Source organism: Schistocerca cancellata, chromosome 6 (assembly GCF_023864275.1).
Source record: "Schistocerca cancellata isolate TAMUIC-IGC-003103 chromosome 6, iqSchCanc2.1, whole genome shotgun sequence".
Lineage (NCBI taxonomy): Eukaryota > Metazoa > Arthropoda > Insecta > Orthoptera > Acrididae > Schistocerca > Schistocerca cancellata.
This window is the reverse complement of record NC_064631.1, coordinates 608,182,478-608,201,124: the sequence shown is the minus strand read 5'-3', so window position 1 is coordinate 608,201,124 and position 18,647 is coordinate 608,182,478. Positions and strand designations below refer to the sequence as shown.

Below are 18,647 nucleotides of genomic sequence, written 5' to 3'. Positions count from 1 at the left end.
CCAAGTAGTGCATGGGTATGGAAGGCTACTCTGGGCAGGCACAAAAGCATGTAAAATCTGACAGTCTGAATGCTAGTCACTCTAAGCACATAATCCATAAGCCAATTATCCTTGTAACTATTGCAGTGAGGACAAGATCCTTGGTGTTGCCAACTGTGACCAAATTTTGCAGAATTTGACCCTCATTGGCTTTTTAGGGATAAGGAGAGTGAAAATGTTGAACCTCGTCACGGTTATAATGGAATGAGGAAGTGATCCTCGTTGCCATTTTAGTGTTAGACAAGGAGGAAGCAACGGCGATACTCCTCATCATTGTAGTGTTCGTGACTGAAGGGAACAATACAATTGATGTGCCCAGGTAGCCAGTAACAACGGATTTTTATTGAATGTGAATTGGCACTACTGAGTTCTGTCTGGTGATTAATTACTGAAGCATTGCAACAGTAAAGCAGATAATAATTGCCATTGCCTGGAATGTCTTAGTGTGTAACCACTGACATTACACAGGGATAGTTGGAGGTGGACAAAGTCTACAGTTATAGCATACTGTGAGACGGTGAGCTTGGAGACGAATTGGAGATAAAGTCCCATGAAGCAGTGAGCTCCAGTGGACTCTCATGGATGGTGAGCCACTAGGTGTGTCCAGTGTAGAACATGAAACACAGAATGAATTTGGTGAAAGAACTCCAATTGAAGGAGTGCAAGGCACAGTCAGTGTAGGGCCTGGAGCTTAGAGTAAGCTTGATGGAAAGAACTCTGATTTAGGAAATGCTAGGCAGGATCAGAATAGAGTCCAGCCTGCAGAACACTCAGACAGCCTGCAGAACACTCAGACAGCAACCTAACTAAATACTCATCTAGCAGAAGGATACCAGTAAAAGCATGTGACTCATGGAAGCAAGATAGAACCGTGATGGCAGTGCTTGTTTGCAGTAATTCTCCTGCCTCTGACAGCAAGGCTGATACCGTATGGTACCGTGGCACCTACTGGAGGTTCAGTTGTAAACTACCTGGCATATTTGTGAGTTGCTGCATTTTGTTTTTGTCTGAGCTCCAGTCAAAATGTTGTTAGTGGCCCAGAGGTACAGCAAATCATGGTACACAACTGTACGGTTGATGACTGTATCGCCATGTGATACAGTACCTTACTTCTTCGCTCATTCCTTCACTCCGATGATCTATTTCTCTCTTGGTTTTCCTTTAGGTCTTTTGTCTCCTATTGTCATTTCATGAGCCTTCCTTGTACCCTCCCAACTCTCATTCTTTTAACATACCCATATCATCTTAATCTTTTCTTTTCTATGATCACTTGCATGGGCTTCTCATTCACTACTCTTCTCACTTAAGACACAAAGGAATTACAGACATTCGCTGTGAGCAGGCATTGATTGAAATCGAGGGGGAAAGTTGAAAATTCGTGCCGCACTGGGATTCAAACTGAGGTCTCCTGCTTACTAGGCAGATGTTCTGACCACTAAGCCACCCAGACACAGTTGTCATTGCAGCTGCTGGACTACCCTCGCATGCCTCCCATCAGAGCCAAATTCTCAACTTATCTACACATTGCTAATGTACATCCCATTATCCTCATTACTTGTGGCATTTCACTGATCCCTGTATGAGTTTGAGCCTGGTGTGCATCTGCACTGAAGAGATCAGTGACTGTCTCACATTGCTCAGTATCACAATATGTAAATGGGACATGTGTCCTTATATTTCACTTTGTGGCCAAAACTATTTGCTGCAGACCAATGGTGTCTATGCGTAGGAGTAGCCTTAAGTCCCGCATTGAGCACTATGGTGGGTGGAAGTGGACTGTTGGGTGTGGCAAAAATTGTAATACTAACGTAATTAAGATTCAGTACTGCCAACACAAATTGTATAGTATAACCTCTGCCTAGCACATCTCAATATTATTTATAATAATTGCAGGAAAAAAAAATAACAAAAGAAAAACTGCTCATGAAAATTGTGATTCAGTTCCAGTTCAGTATATAAAGGAGGATTAAGTAATATCTATGTGTAATAATAAAGAACGTGAAAATGTATTGGAACTGAATGCCCAAACATAAAGGCACCTTTTGTGACCCCGTATAGTGTCGAAAGACAAAAGATGGCGTGAAACAATGAAACTGATCGAGAAAGAGAAGCACATCTAGCAGTGTTGTGACAAAATTCTCAACAAAGAAAAAATAATCTAACAGAAGAGCAATGTGAAAATATGAGGGAGGCAGATTGGAGAAGAAAGCAATAATTTAAAGAAACAGGAAAAAGATTGGATAGCAATGAAAATGATGAACAGAATACAGAAGTAATAATTAATCTTTGCTTAGGAAATCAGGTGGCGGCACAATCATTGAAGACATCTTCAAAAAAAATTTAAAGGAGAAACACAGAGAATATGCTGTCTAAATGGTAAAATTACATTGCCAGCACTAAAATTACCTCCACCTGAATTCTTTTAACATATGATTCCAGGAGCAAAGACAATATATAAATCTATAGATACAATAATGGATCAAGAAAAAAGTGACAACTTTCCAACCAAATTTTTAAAGTAACTAAATCCATCCAGTATACCTCTACATGCATTGACTCTGAAAATTGGATCACCAGCAATACTATAATGAAATATTTACTCACCAAAATTATATGACAGAAGATTGTGTGCCAAATAACTATTTCACAATATTATTGAAGCAATAATTTTAACGGGTAAACAAAAGGAAAATTGGCGTTCATACAAAGAATCCTATTGATCTCAACCTATATGCTGTTTTCTTTTAAAAATTACTATTTCCTGCGAAATAGCTTACAGTATGACAAGCAATAAGGCTCAGGGCCAAACATTTCACTACTGCGAAGCTAGTCTGAAGGAACCCTGTTTCTCACCTGGTCAGTTCAACATTGCATTTTCATGTGTCTGACAAGCAGAAAATATACAAGTGTATGCACCACATCAAATATAGTGTATAATAATGTAATTTAATGCAGAGATTTTGTGTGTAAGATATTTGCCTGAATAAAAAAAAGAAACAAAAAAGTCTTTCACTGCAGTTTTTTTCCATTATTACATTTATAAAACTACCAATGGGAAACTAAAACCCCTGTGAATTGGGTTGTTATCAGCTAGTTATATAATGTGTCCGTTCTTTTAGACATGTTCAAAAGAACAGACACAATTTGGACCAGTAGTCCTTACGAATTAAGACACAAAGGAATTATAGGTATTGGCTGCGAGCAGGCATTGATCAAAATCGGTGGGGAAAGTTAAGCAGTCGCAATGACCACTGTGTCCAGATAGCTGACAGGAACCATGGGTTTACATCCTCCTTTCACTAATCTCTGACTTCCACTATGCTCTCAGGTACTTGAAACTTTCCACTTTTGGCAATTTGTGCCCTCTAATACTCATATCTGTTGCTTCTATGCTCTTATTCTTCATTGTCACCATCACTTCACACTTCTTTTTGCATTAAATTCCATTCCATACTGCACACCACTTCCTCATACATATTTAGCTTTTCTTGTGCTTCTTTCTTTCCATTTCTCCACACCATTAGTCATCTGCAAACACAGCTGTATTCTTATTTTAATTTCCAATTTGCACTGCCACTCCTGTCACTATATCATTCACAACAGTAGTGAAAAATAGAGGGGATAGTGCACTCCTGCGCTTCAGCCCATTTTTCCGTTCAAATCAGTCTCTCTTGTCTCCTCCTGCTTTTACACAACTCGTACTTCCTGGATGTATTTCTTTATTCTTCTAATTTTGAGCCTTCCAATTCTCCTTTTCTGTTGGGTTTCCCACATCTTGTGTCTTTTTGTACCTCCACATGCCTTCTCAATGTCCAGAACACCATTACAAGATCCTTAACATATCTGCAGTGTCTCACTTGGAGCTGCCTTACTCTAAAAATTAGATCCACTATTGGTCTTCCTGGTATAAACCCATACTGTTCCTCTCTCAGTCCTACTACTACTACCTTCCTCACTGTCCTTTCCAGAATCTTCTCAGATATCTTGGCAGCATGACACATCAAAGGAATTTCCCTATAATTCTGACACGGTTTCCTGCAACCTTTCTTAAAAATTGGCCCTATAATTCTCATTTTCCAGTATTCAGACATCATTTCCTTCCATACTGTTCTCATGACCGAATAGAATCACTGCACACCAATGATGCCAGCTGCCTTCACCATCTCCAAACCTTCTTCATCCAGTCCAGGTGCTTTTTCTCCTCTCAAGGTCTTTATCACTTCCTCTACTTCTGTCTGGGTTAGGTCAATCTACACACCTTCTAAATCACCTGGTTCCTCATTTTCCTCTTCCACATTTGTGCTGTATTTTAGTAACTCTTCACAATATTTCTTCCACATCTCCTTGACTTCCTGTACATTCTCAACTTCATTTCATTTTTATTGATCATCATGCATCTAGTCTTAGCATTAACCTTTCCATAGAGGATCTTCTTCTTCCCTACTCCCCTCATTGTCCACTTCCACCGTTTTTGTCCATTTTCTTTTCTCTCCTGTTACCATTCTCTTAGCCACCTTCTTCTTCCCAGTGTATTTCGGTCTCACTTCCTCTATGCTCTCCTGATGCCACTCTCTTAGCCATTTTCTTCTTCTCAGCTTATTCCTGTCTTGCCTCCTCTCTTCTCTCCTGAAACTGTGTACTGAATGCTTTGTGTTTGTTTTTTTGTGACTTTGTCCCTTACTCTGTCATTTTTGTTTCTTTCCCCTTTTTCTTATCACTGGTTCTTCTGAACATTATTTTGCTGCTTTCACCAGTGTTCTTTTATTTATAACCTTCCCCATTCCTCCTCTACTGATTGCACTTCATTCCTTGGTATATCGTCTTTACTGTTTTCTGAAATTATTCTTTGCTTTTCTCTTCTTTCAGCTTCCACACTTTCATCCTTCTTTCCTGTCTTTCTGCCCTCTGTATCTCTTTACCCCCTCTTACCAACACTACTACAAGATGATGGTTGCTATCAAGGGCTTCAGGAGGTATTGCCTTGACATCTGTGACTGCCCTCTTTGTTTCCTGGTCACATGTAACAATATGAAGTTTACCACAGATTTATTCAACAAATCTTGGTTGTACCATGTTGTCTTATAACTTTTCTTCTTGTTAAACCAATTGTTGCCCACTCCTAGTCCATTCCTTATACAAAAGTCTAACAATTTTCCACAGAACAAGCTATTTTCCAATTCATAAATGAGATTATACAAAATTTAAGTGGTGAAATATTGCCAATTGTTATTTCCTGTGCCTTATCAAAAGCATTTGATTCTCCTGTCAAAAGCATTTGATTGTGTATTTCACAGAATTCTCCTAGACACATTCAAATATTATTGTACCAGAGAACTTGAGGGTAACAGATATTCCTGTTGTCTAACTAAAAGAATGCAAAGTGTTGCATAAAGAAATGCAGAGAGTGTACACAATGAAACGGTTTCTTCAGAATGGGGAATAATCACTAAAGCTGTACTACAGGGATCAATATTGGGTCAGCTCTTGTTCTTGTTGTATTTAAATGAATCGCCAGGTAGCAGAAATAGTTTGTTTTGAAAACAATGCAAATACTGTAATCATGCCCAATGAAGAAACTTCATTAGTTGAAAAGTTAAATAATTTGTACCGAAAATTAATAACTGGTTCCCTGCTAATGGACTGTTACTGAATTTAGATAAAACACACTACACACTACATAAGGGATGAACATGCCATTAGAAATAATGGATGGATACAAGTGAATAAAATATAGTATTCCTAAGTCTTAGGTGTTTATATTGTTATGACCCTGACCTTACAGTTCTTAATAAATCTCCAACTTCTGCGACTTTTACGGTATGGATTATAACAGATTTTGGAGATAGAAATGGAGAGTTGACTTACTTTTCCTATTCACTACTCTCTTGTGGCATCATGTTCTGGGCTAACTCGCCACTGAGGAAAAGCTGTTTGTTGAACAGTAATGTGTAATTAGAACAATGTTGTGTGTCAACTCTAGAACCTCTTGTAGACAATGCTTCATAATACATTTAGTCTCACACGATATTTGTTGTCAACAATCTGGTATTGTTGGTGTGGTTTTCTGTGTAAAACCTGGTTTGATGCAGCCCTTCATGCTACTTTATCCAGTACAAGCTTCTTCAACCTGCATTACTAGTGCAACCAACATCCATTTGAACCTGCTTTCTGTATTCAAGCCTTTGTTACCCTCTACAATGTTTACCCCCCCCCCCCCCCCCCCTCCAATGCTTCCTTCCATTACCAAATTGACAATTTTTTGATACCTCAGGATGTATCCTATTAACTGATACCTTCTGTTAGTCAGGTTGTACCTTAAATTATTTTTTTCCCCAATTCAATTCAGTACTACCCATTATTTTTAGTTGTACTCATCTAATCTTCAGAATTTTCAGCATTCTTCTGTAGCACCACATTTCAATTCTCTTCTTGACTGAATTGCCCATTATCCACATTTCCCTTCCATATAAGTCCACGGTCCTGACAAATACCTTCATAAAGGGCTTCCTAACACTTATATTTGTACAGGGTGTCCCAGGAGAAATGGTAAATATTCATGGATATGATAGGGATGCTTACTTGAAGCAAAAAATCTTCTTATGTACATATGCCCTACTTCAAACAGTTTGTGACATAGAGCACATTTAATGTACATGTGTTTTTGGACTAGTGGCATGCATGTATGTGCTAACTGACCCAGCCTCTTTGAGGTTTTATTCTAGTTCAACCTACCTCACTGCCATCAACATCTTTGCTTGGGTTGTCTTTCTGCCATGAAACTGGGCCATTGAACGTGCAGATGTCTGTGTTGTATTGTGAGTGAATTGTGTGAGGGATTGAGAATGTATTAGAGAGCAGCATTGGATAACTGTGTGCACACACTGACTAAAATGCCACACATTTACACCAATAAAGATTATGCAGATGTGGTGAATGTTATGGCTTCTGCAGTAATAGTTCTACTACTGTTGATGCTTCTCATCATGTTGAATTCCTGATCACAGAGTGTTTAACAGAGTTTTCAGCACAGTGTATGAGACAGGCATTCTTCCATAAGTTCCCATTTTTCATCTGAACATGGACAGGCATTCTTCCATAAGTTCCCATTTTTCATCTGAACATGTAGTTCAACAACTTATGCAGGAACAGCAACACGTTTTTGAAATGGTGCAGCGTAGCTCTACTACCAGCACATGACAACTTTCTGCATGAATCAGTGCCCCACGAACACGTGTATGGCAAACATTACATGTGGAAAACTTGTACCTCTATCGCATAACGGCATGTCCACAGTGTCCACACACTGGCAACATTGCCACATGACTTGAATTTTGTCACTAGTTAAATGGCAATCAGAATTTACTTCTGTTAATAACAATCAGTTTAATAAGTCACGGATGCAAAATACTAACGCGAATTCTTTACAGACGAATGGAAAAACTGGTAGAAGCCGAACTCGGGGAAGATCAGTTTGGATTCCATAGAAATACTGGAACACGTGAGGCAATACTGACCCTATGACATATCTTAGAAGCTAGATTAAGGAAAGGCAAACCTACGTTTCTAGCATTTGTAGATTTAGAGAAAGCTTTTGACAATGTTGACTGGAATACTATCTCTCAAATTCTGAAGCTGGCAGGGGTAAAATACAAGGAGCGAAAGGCTATTTACAATTTGTACAGAAACCAGATGGCAGTTTAAGAGTTGAGGGACATGAAAGGGAAGCAGTGGTTGGGAAGGGAGTGAGACAGGGTTGTAGCCTCTCCCCGATGTTATTCAATCTGTATATTGAGCAAGCAGTGAAGGAAATAGAAGAAAAATTTGGAGTAGGTATTAAAATCCATGGAGAAGAAATAAAAACTTTGAGGTTCACCGATGACATTGTACACTCCTGGAAATTGAAATAAGAACACCGTGAATTCATTGTCCCAGGAAGGGGAAACTTTATTGACACATTCCTGGGGTCAGATACATCACATGATCACACTGCAGAACCACAGGCACATAGACACAGGCAACAGAGCATGCACAATGTCGGCACTAGTACAGTGTATATCCACCTTTCGCAGCAATGCAGGCTGCTATTCTCCCATGGAGACGATCGTAGAGATGCTGGATGTAGTCCTGTGGAACGGCTTGCCATGCCATTTCCACCTGGCGCCTCAGTTGGACCAGCGTTCGTGCTGGGCGTGCAGACCGTGTGAGACGACGCTTCATCCAGTCCCAAACATGCTCAATGGGGGACAGATCCGGAGATCTTGCTGGCCAGGGTAGTTGACTTACACCTTCTAGAGCACGTTGGGTGGCACGGGATACATGCGGACGTGCATTGTCCTGTTGGAACAGCAAGTTCCCTTGCCGGTCTAGGAATGGTAGAATGATGGGTTCGATGACGGTTTGGATGTACCGTGCACTATTCAGTGTCCCCTCGACGATCACCAGTGGTGTACGGCCAGTGTAGGAGATCGCTCCCCACACCATGATGCCGGGTGTTGGCCCTGTGTGCCTCGGTCGTATGCAGTCCTGATTGTGGCGCTCACCTGCACGGCGCCAAACACGCATACGACCATCATTGGCACCAAGGCAGAAGCGACTCTCATCGCTGAAGACGACACGTCTCCATTCGTCCCTCCATTCACGCCTGTCGCGACACCACTGGAGGCGGGCTGCACGATGTTGGGGCGTGAGCGGAAGACGGCCTAGCGGTGTGCGGGACCGTAGCCCAGCTTCATGGAGACGGTTGCGAATGGTCCTCGCCGATACCCCAGGAGCAACAGTGTCCCTAATTTGCTGGGAAGTGGTGGTGCGGTCCCCTACGGCACTGCGTAGGATCCTACGGTCTTGGCGTGCATCCGTGCGTCGCTGCAGTCCAGTCCCAGGTTGACGGGCACGTGCACCTTCCGCCGACCACTGGCGACAACATCGATGTACTGTGGAGACCTCACGCCCCACGTGTTGAGCAATTCGGCGGTACGTCCACCCGGCCTCCCGCATGCCCACTATACGCCCTCGCTCAAAGTCCGTCAACTGCACATACGGTTCACGTCCACGCTGTCGCGGCATGCTACCAGTGTTAAAGACTGCGATGGAGCTCCGTATGCCACGGCAAACTGGCTGACACTGACGGCGGCGGTGCACAAATGCTGCGCAGCTAGTGCCATTCGACGGCCAACACCGCGGTTCCTGGTGTGTCCACTGTGCCGTGCGTATGATCATTGCTTGTACAGCCCTCTCGCAGTGTCCGGAGCAAGTATGGTGGGTCTGACACACCGGTGTCAATGTGTTCTTTTTTCCATTTCCAGGAGTGTAATTCTGTCAGAGACAGCAAAGGACTTAGAAGAGCAGTTGAACGGAGTGGATAGTGCCTTGAAAGGAGGATATAAGGTGAACATCAGCAAAAGCAAAATTAGGATAATGGAATGTAGTCGAATTAAGTCGTGTGTTGCTGAGGGAATTAGATTAGGAAATGAGATGCTTAAAGTAGTAAAGGAGTTTTGCTATTTAGGGAGCAAAATAACTGATGATGGTCAAAGTAGAGAGGATATAAAATGTAGACTGGCAATGGCAAGGAAAGTGTTTCTGAAGAAGAGAAATTTGTTAATATCGAGTATAGATTTAAGTGTCAGGAAGTCATTTCTGAAAGTATTTGTATGGAGTGTGGCCATGTATGGAAGTGAAACATGGACGATAACTAACAAGAAGAGAATAGAAGCTTTCGAAATGTGGTGCTACAGAAGAATGCTGAAGATTAGATGGTAGATCATATAACTAATGAGGAGATATTTAATAGGATTGGGGAGAAGAGAAGTTTGTGGCACAACTTGACTAGAAGAAGGGATCGGTTGGTAGGACATGTTCTGAGGCATCAAGGGATCACCAATTTAGTATTGGAGGGCAGCGTGGAGAGTAAAAATCGTAGAGGGAGACCAAGAGATGAATACACTAAACAGATACAGAAGGATGTAGGTTGCAGTAGGTACTGGGAGATGAAGAAGCTTGCACAGGATAGGGTAGCATGGATAGCTGCATCAAACCAGTCTCAGGACTGAAGACCACAACAACAACAACAATCTTAGTCACTGATGAAGCCAAGTTTACACAGAACTGAATCAACAACACACATAATAATCTTCGATGATCACAGGAAAATCCGCACTCCCCTTTGGAAAGTAATGTCCGAGCTCATTTTTTGATCAGTGGTGGCTGTGGCATGATTGGTAATATGTTGATGGATCAGTTATTTTAGAAGAGCAAATGGAGGGACAGAAAACTTGTTTGAACACTATGAGAATGTTCCTTTGGCCACACAGACTGCAGTGTACTTCCAGTATGATGGTGTCCCTCCACATTTTACCAGATGTGTGAGGGGACATCTCAACCACTCTTATGCTGATTGCTGGATTGGCCATTGTAGTACAATTAACTGGCCACTAAGATTGCCAGAACTTAACGCCATTAGATTTTTGTATATGGGGCTGGATGAAGTCTAAGACGTAGAGACGAAAGGTGAATACAGTCAACTCCTATTTTACATTTTTTTGCGGTCCAGACTTAAAAAAACGCAAAACTGAGAAAATTCAGAATTGAGAAAAATGTTAACCCCCTCCCTCCCAAAGATGAGCAAAAATACCTGTAATTGAAATATATGATTAAAAATTTCAATCCTCTACAAGACTTTGTATAAAATCTGTCCTAATGAAAGAAATTAAATGTGCATTACAGTGTTTATACAATAATTTGTGGCAATGAATTTCGTCAGTTGTTAAAAAATCACAGATGCGTAACAGCATGTAAAAACGCATCAAAAATTGACACTGGTATCTGTGTACAAGGTAATCGAGCTGTTTTCTGACATGCTACAACCACAAATTATTTGTTCAAAACAGACGTTTTTGAGAGATCATCCTTTGTGCTCACCCATAAAAAAAGCAAAAAATTGATGAGCATGTTGAATTTGTTGTGTCGATCCATGGATCGATAGGCCAAAACATCATATGTGTATTATGTCTTCGAGTTGATCTTTGTTTTTGTATACTTCCGGGACCTGAGTCCCCACCTAGCCTTCGACTTGTACATTTGTCATGTAATAAAAGCATTGATGATTAGAAGAGGGAACTGTGATCATTACCTTACCACCTAGATATCTCCTTCAGTGGTGACCCTGGCCTGTTGAGGGAGACAGTAGTTATTGAGCCCTTAAATTAAACCAAAAATATCACAGAAGCTAAGTAGTTAAACCACAGGCATAAATGTGGACATCTGCTTAATGATGTGCTTTATCACCATTTCTGTTGTTTAATGCTTTACGTCTTCAAATGCTCACCACCATTAAAGTGTTATTTTAGGCTTGATGAGAGAAACAGAGACGTGAAAAATTGAGTTTACTTCCCCACTTGATGTTACAAGCTTATTAGAAGTTGGCTCGGTGAATTTCTGTACACTGTGTAAAATGTAAATTTGAATGAAAGCTCTGGTGCTACAGTTTTGCTTCATGCCCTCTGTCACTGCTGACAGTCTTTACTATCTACAGTGTGTCGTGCAAGGTATTTGCATGAGTAGTGTATGTAGTTGTTGCAACTGTATCATGTCACATCTGAATGTGAAAGTCTTTAAAATGTGCTATCACAAAACCCCTATTCTGTTTCCATGTGAATCTCTGTCGTAGCAAATCATCTGCACGAAAAGTATATTTTCAGCACTTCACAAAATGCTTTCATCCCTACCTGCACTTCCATCACTGAAGGGCCACTCCCCTCTTTCCACACATCAAGCAGGTGAGCTCATTTTATGTGTGATAGTGTTCTGTAGTGGCTGCACTGGCTATTAGGTGACTATTTCAGTAGCCAGTAATGGGCGACACTTCCTTGATTATGACCGAGCATATTCTTCAGGACTCAGTGTTTGAATTTAGAAGGCTGACAGTTGATATTGTTGCTGAATACAGTACATTGGAAATACATATGGAATGATGATACTGAGTTGTATGTAGTGCAGGAAAAGGTGGTGACTGGGTCCATTCATCACATATTGGCTCAGTCCGGAGCACTTCATGTCAACTGTCTTGTTTTTCCATTACTGCTGCAAGCTAGCAGCAGTTGTATTGTAATTGCATGGTGAAGCTAAATGTTGCAAGCTGTAATGGCAACATCAGTAGTGGATTACGACAGCATTTCCTCTCTCAAATCTCCCTTCTCCACAATGGCCAAAAATATTCCATTAATTCCGCCACCACCTGTGGTGTGAACCATCTGTCTTTTGAGCCACTTATTACTTGTTCATTCACATCAAATGTCAATAGGAAGAAAATGGGATGAAGTCAGGTGAGACATTGAGTAATCGGTATAACCCTTAGTAGGAAGAAATGTAAAATTGGAGACTTTTTAGCATTGATCTTATGGGTTTTTCACAGGGGCTATGAATTTGTTGTGGTATAGAGTTGCAAAAAAGATAAAATCAGAGAATGTCAAATCGAAGTTCCACAGTATGTGAGATTAACTGCTTGGTTGCATCATGGACACTGCAGGACTTCATTAGGAAACAGGCAGAGGCATTCAGACAAGCAACACAACATGTTCTCCCAAGAGTGCACAAATGCTTTGAAGTTGAGTATGGGATATTCATATTTGAACATGATTAGAGGCAAATATGTTAAAAGTATAGATTTTTCAATTGATTCTTTGTAAAACATATATTTTAATGTTTACTAACTGTTGTACATGTGTAAAACTCACAATGTATCAAGTAATACAGACAATAAATAAACAATGTATATATTAAATATGTTCTATCGTGGAAACCATTGGAATAGGGCATATGTCTATATCAAGTTTCTAAAAGAGCTCCCATGTTCCTCATTTATGTATGCAAGAACAGCATTGAGTACCGAACCTCATTGGACATCATGTTTAAGGTTTCCCCAATCTGGATTTAGTTTTATTCCTATGGCATCATTCATTGATGCAATCCTCTGTTTTATGTTGTTGAGATAAAAAAAACTCCACCATTTCATGACCCATACAATCACAGAAAATGCTGACAAGGTTAATTTTCTTGTTTAGTTATACCATAAGTGAGTTTCTGAGTCATGTATCAAACAGTGGAAAACTGGGCATGGAATAACAAAAATATGAATTAGGATGGATTGTTATCCATCAAACAGAGATTTTGAGTAGCATACAGGCACATTTAAAAGTAGACTTCTGGATGTTATTAAGCTAGCGGAAAGTCCTTCATCAGTTGTAGAAACAAACTGGACCACACAAATAGTTTCTACAGCTGACAAAGGACTTTGTCCAGTAGTTCAATAACATCCAACAGTCTGCTTTTAATTGTACCTATCTCCCACTCAATGCCTCCCCTATTTGGTGAGTAGCAATATATCCTGATTCATTTTATTGGGAACATAAGTTGCTTTCTTTGTAGAGTAGACTGTATGCGTCACAATTCAGCTATTGGAGAAAGTTTTTTTGTCAGAAAGATAGTTCATTAGTCTGTTATAGTCTGTATTCTCAGAAGTTTTTGAGAACTCAGGAAGGAAGGGGACAGATCTACAGTTTGAAGAAAACCATCTCCACTTTTATAAGTGAACACCAAAGCCCTCAGACCCCAGTCTTTCAGGAAATACTCCTTGAGTAATTATAAAGCTACCTGTTCAGAGGGGAAGAGCAGAGAGTCATGAAATAGTGCTAGTAGTAAGGAGATAGGAAGCCAACAGTGCAGCATGCATAACTGTTAAAAACAGAGAGGAATGTCTGGCAATGATGTTAATAGCACCATTTAGGTGTATGAAAAAGCATGTTATGGGTGTATGACAGAAAGTAGTGAGGAATGAGAGCGATGTTTATTTTTTTCCATCAACAAAAATTTTTCAGCCAAACATTTATTTTATCTGCTGTTCAGTCAAATAGAGGAAATAAGTTATGTAGTTATTGTTTATGCTCATGTAGTAGCTAAAATTTAAAATGTCATTGCAGGAAGAAAGGAGTGTTCTAGACTACCAGGATTGTGCAGGAGGTCGATGTCTACGTGGAATAGATGGTGATACAATGGTTTGTATCACCAGTGTACTTACTCGTTAAAATTGACCCATAATTATTTGTATTGCCCCCAATTTCTCAATTTTGAGCGAAAATGTCTCCTTTAAATAAATATATAAATCATATATGAAATTTTTAATAAAATTATAATTATCTCCTATTCATAAAATAAGGAGTTATAAAGTGTTAAATGATTTACTAAAGACTTTGATTTGCAGTAGTGTTCATAGCTGCATAAACTGACTAAATTGTTCTTTTGATATTCAGTTGGTTTTTACCAAGAGTACATGGAATGTGTCACAGATTGGGAGTTTGGATAACAACTATTACCATATGAAACTTTGCAATGTGGATTACCCTTTCTTGCTCATATGTCATTCCTAAATCTAATAAATACTGTTTCTTACTTTGTATGATTTAATTGTGGACAAGTGAGCCACCAAAAATCAAAATTACTTCAATGGTTATGTTTCCTAAAATCTCATTACTCAGATAGTATGGTTATTTATGTTTGTGTGATTCGTATGATGTAGTTATGTAACTGAGGGATATTTATTTTACATATGAATTATATATCATGTTTCATAGTACCTTGCGCTCTAAAAATTGTAACCCCACTAATAATCTTTTGCTCTACATATACTAATTTAAACTACTAAATTTTGTGGTTTTAGGAATGAGTTCAATTTTATCTCATATGCAAACTGATTTAAACTACTAAATTATCTGGTTGCAGGAATGTGCTTGATTTAATCTATTATGCTCTATTTGGAAGCTATTTTAATTTAATGGTTTCATTGTATCTTACAATCAGTACAGCTTAAAATCCTCTCCAAAAAAGGAAAACGTGGTTAAATAATATTTAAAAAGGCATTATTTATTACATGGTACACAGAAATGTGAGTTAATTGTATTATGTTATTAGCTAAAACTACTTTAAAGTAGACAGTATTGTTGAAATATTGGTATAAATATGCTCCATCTTAGAATATACATGAAACTAAGTGGGAGTTGAGTTTTTGTAGTTGAGGAATGTAGAGTTGAAGGAAATGTGGTACTGTATTGTTGGTAGTAGCAAGTGATGCTTACCATGTAATAACTGTGTGGTGTCATGGACTATGGCAGCACTTGTTACTCAGTGAACTGTAACTTGTGTGGCGCCTATAAACTCGTCACCAGAAATATTGATACATAAACAAACCATATTTGCATTGTATTTCATCTCTGACTTCTTTGCTTCCCGCCATGTTAAAGGGCAGTTCCGTATTTGTTGTTCTGCTATGATGTGCAATAAAATATAGTTCTTAACATGTTGGTGTATTCTCTGGAGAAAACCATCCTGAATCCACCTCGGAGGTGACCCCGAGATTCTTCGTTATTCGTTTTCGCTTCCCGACAGTGCCCACGACGAGTGCGACAGTTATTTTCGTGTGTTTTACCACAACAGTGTTCAAACAATGACTTTGGCTCCACGCCTAACACCCGATTTTGTGACAAATATGCACCATGTTGCTGGCGATGTACACCCGCCAGGATTGCAACACGGTGTTTCTCCTTCGACAGCTCCCCTGGTGTTGCTCGATATTCTTGAGCCTGTAACAACAAGTGAGGTTAGGAACACACATGACTCTGGTTACCAAATGCCTTTGTTCCCACCACCTCATGTGCCTACCTCCACCAACCGTGCCACCACTACTTATGGCTCTCGATGCAGTGCAGTACCAACGTCGAACTCCATTAATGTTTCATTGGACAACTTTCCACTACCGGAGCAACAATTCTCGACGCCCTACTCTGTGCAACTCCATGTTAACTACAGCCACATGGTCGGCCCTGCGAGGCTCATGGGCCTTTCACCTCAGCTTCCGACCACGCTTGCTGCTACTTCTCTCCCACATCAATATGTGTCTTCTGACTTCAGCACATCAGTCTGCAACATGAACAACAAGTGGTCTAGCGGGCCTAACGACACCCTACGTTCTACTACTACACCCTAGTGCTCTGTGCCACGGCTCTCACCTTATCCGAACGTGATTTCGAGTGAAGTGACTATGAACAATGAGCCTTTTTACCACTCACCCCACGTTCGGCATCACTATACACATGGTGCTTTGGTTCAGCCCATACCTCCACCACCTCCCTGCCACACAGGTGATTATGGCTCAGCTCTCTTGTTGAGCTATCAGGGTGTTAACATGTGCCCACAGTTCATGAATTATTTCTCACCTGTTGCATCCGCACCGGCTCCAGTTGAGCTTCCGCAACCGTTTTCGGCACAACCAGGTGCCTCTTCTGCGCCATCCGCGACGTACCACCTTCCATGAAACACACCTCTCCTCTCCACCACAACGTGCCACCTTCACTCTACCGCAGGGCCAGTTCACAGCTCCATCGAGCTCCCCGACCGCGCCGTGAAGGCTTGAGAATGCTACTGCCGCCCACGCTTTGGACTTCACATCTGCTTCCGCACTTTACCCGCAGGCTGCTTCCAGGCCGCCACCACTCACGAAACTACCAAAACTGCCTGTGTTCTCCTTTGAGAACCCTGAATTCTGGTTCGCCTTTCAATATTATTTGCTTGATGGCCACTAACGGTATATTTGTCTCATGAACAATCTCCACGACCATGCTGACTTGATTCATGATTTAGTCACCACACCTTCTCAGGAAGACGTATACGTTTCTGTCAAGAGGACGATACTGGAACGTGTTACAAGGACGTCGACTGAGAAGGTCCAGCAGCTCATCTACGAGGAACAACTCAGCGACTCGACTCCATCACAGCTGTGGCACCATCTCCGACTCCTCATGAACAACCAGGTCATGCCTGATAACATGCTCTTGTCAATCTGGATCAAGAAACTTCCTCTTTCTGTCCAAACTGCCATCTCTTGCCTTGAAGATCAAGCAACTGACGTACTTATCCACGCCGCTGACAGGTCATTCTGCACTACAATGCGAGCTTCACACTCGGCAAACTGAACCCGCCTCCCGCCAACAGCTTCGCCCTCCCCCTGCACGCCACGGACGCCGCATTAATTTGGACACCGGTAACCACTCGTCGGCACTGCCGATGGCCTCGCCCCCTCCTGCAGTCAACTCTTCGGCAGGCACGGACCCTCGTCCTTCCCCCTTGGCTACGGGCTCTCTGCAGGATGCACATCCACATTACCCCTACTGCTACTTCCACACACGTTTTAGTGATGCAGCAAGGAACTGCAGACCTCCTTGCTGTTTCCCAAACGCCGGTCGCAGGTAGGTTCGGGTGCCGTCTCCTGCGCACAAGACAGGCACCTCCCTGTGCTTCACTCAGTTCGTGAATGACCTAACATTTGTGGGTGCTTATATGTCAAAGACATGTCTTCGGGACAACTGTTTCTTGTTGACACAGGTGCTGATGTGTCCCTACTGCCCACGTCTCTAGCATCTGAGAACATTTGTTCCCACCACATGTCACTACAAGCTGTCAACTCCACTAAACTGCAGTGCATTGGTTCGACATCCCACTCTGTTATGCTCTCTCTGAACTGCAAGCTTGAGTGGACTTTCCTAGTGTGTGATATTGATGAACCTATCATAGGCATTGATTTCTTGCGCCAACACAAACTTTCCCCAGACATAGTGCGCAATATCATGTTTCATCACCTGACAAACACTCACTTTCCCTGTGCTCCGTCGAGCCCTCACTCCCTGGATGCATCTGTTTGTGCTAAACTAGTACACACATGCTCGTCTCCTTTGTGTGCGCTGCAAGAAATTACACACAAGTGCTTCATCGAGCAAGAACAGGTCGCTTGCCTACGCAACGAAAATTTCAAGCTCGCCCGCCAGATCCACGAAAAGCAGTTCGAGCTCTCCATCGCTCTCAAGAAATTAAAAACACTTCAGCAAGGACAAATCAAGGTTGGTAAGTGCAGCGACTGTACAGACAATCCTACTTCTGTGTGCCCCTCATCCGTCACCTCTATCAACTGTGCTGTCACCGCAATGTCCTACGCAGACGTGTGTAAACTAGGCCCCCGTACTGCTGTCGCCACGTGTACTGACAGCCCCATAGTGCCACGCCCTCCTCGCGCCACAGTTGTTGACTCTGACTTGTGTACCACTGCGCATGCGCGCTGTGCCTCACTTCAGCCTGGTCTGCTCCCAGTGGACGATCTTGCAAACTGTGAAACCGCTGCTCCTGTGTGCCACCGTGTGAACTCGATGAACTACACAGACAGTGCACTCGTGCCTGAACGCAATTCACATGTTTCGACCGGGACCGTGCTGCCACAGGCCGCACCCACGGCCGCTGTGCCTACTAACGATTCACGAACCCAACCGAACTTTCACGATTCCGGAGTTTGCGCTTCGGGCTGGTGGCCATCTTGTCACGCTGACTCCCGGGACACGTTGCCACCTTGGCTTCCTTCGGAAAAGCCAAGCTAACTGAACGCAGTAATCCTGCTCTGCCTGACTCACATGACGCGAGCAGTAAACAAACAGCCTCCCTTGCATCAGGCAACATCGCTGTCGTTACTAACAGAACAATGCACAGATTGCGCCTCACACCGGGTCCTCCCATCTCTA

At 41.8% G+C, this 18,647-nt stretch overlaps 1 protein-coding gene across 2 annotated transcripts in view; it reads left to right on the top strand.

Moving 5' to 3' along the window:
- Positions 1-18,647, top strand: part of LOC126088154 (uncharacterized protein CG45076-like) — a 165,181-nt gene that overhangs the window by 17,392 nt on the left and 129,142 nt on the right. Inside the window, exon 3 of one of the 2 annotated variants that reach the window (XM_049906274.1) lies at positions 14,013-14,087. The exons of the other annotated variant lie outside the window; for it this stretch is intronic. Coding sequence (XP_049762231.1) covers positions 14,013-14,087 — 75 coding nt within the window. The remainder of the gene's footprint in view (positions 1-14,012; positions 14,088-18,647) is intronic. 2 annotated transcript variants of the gene reach the window in all.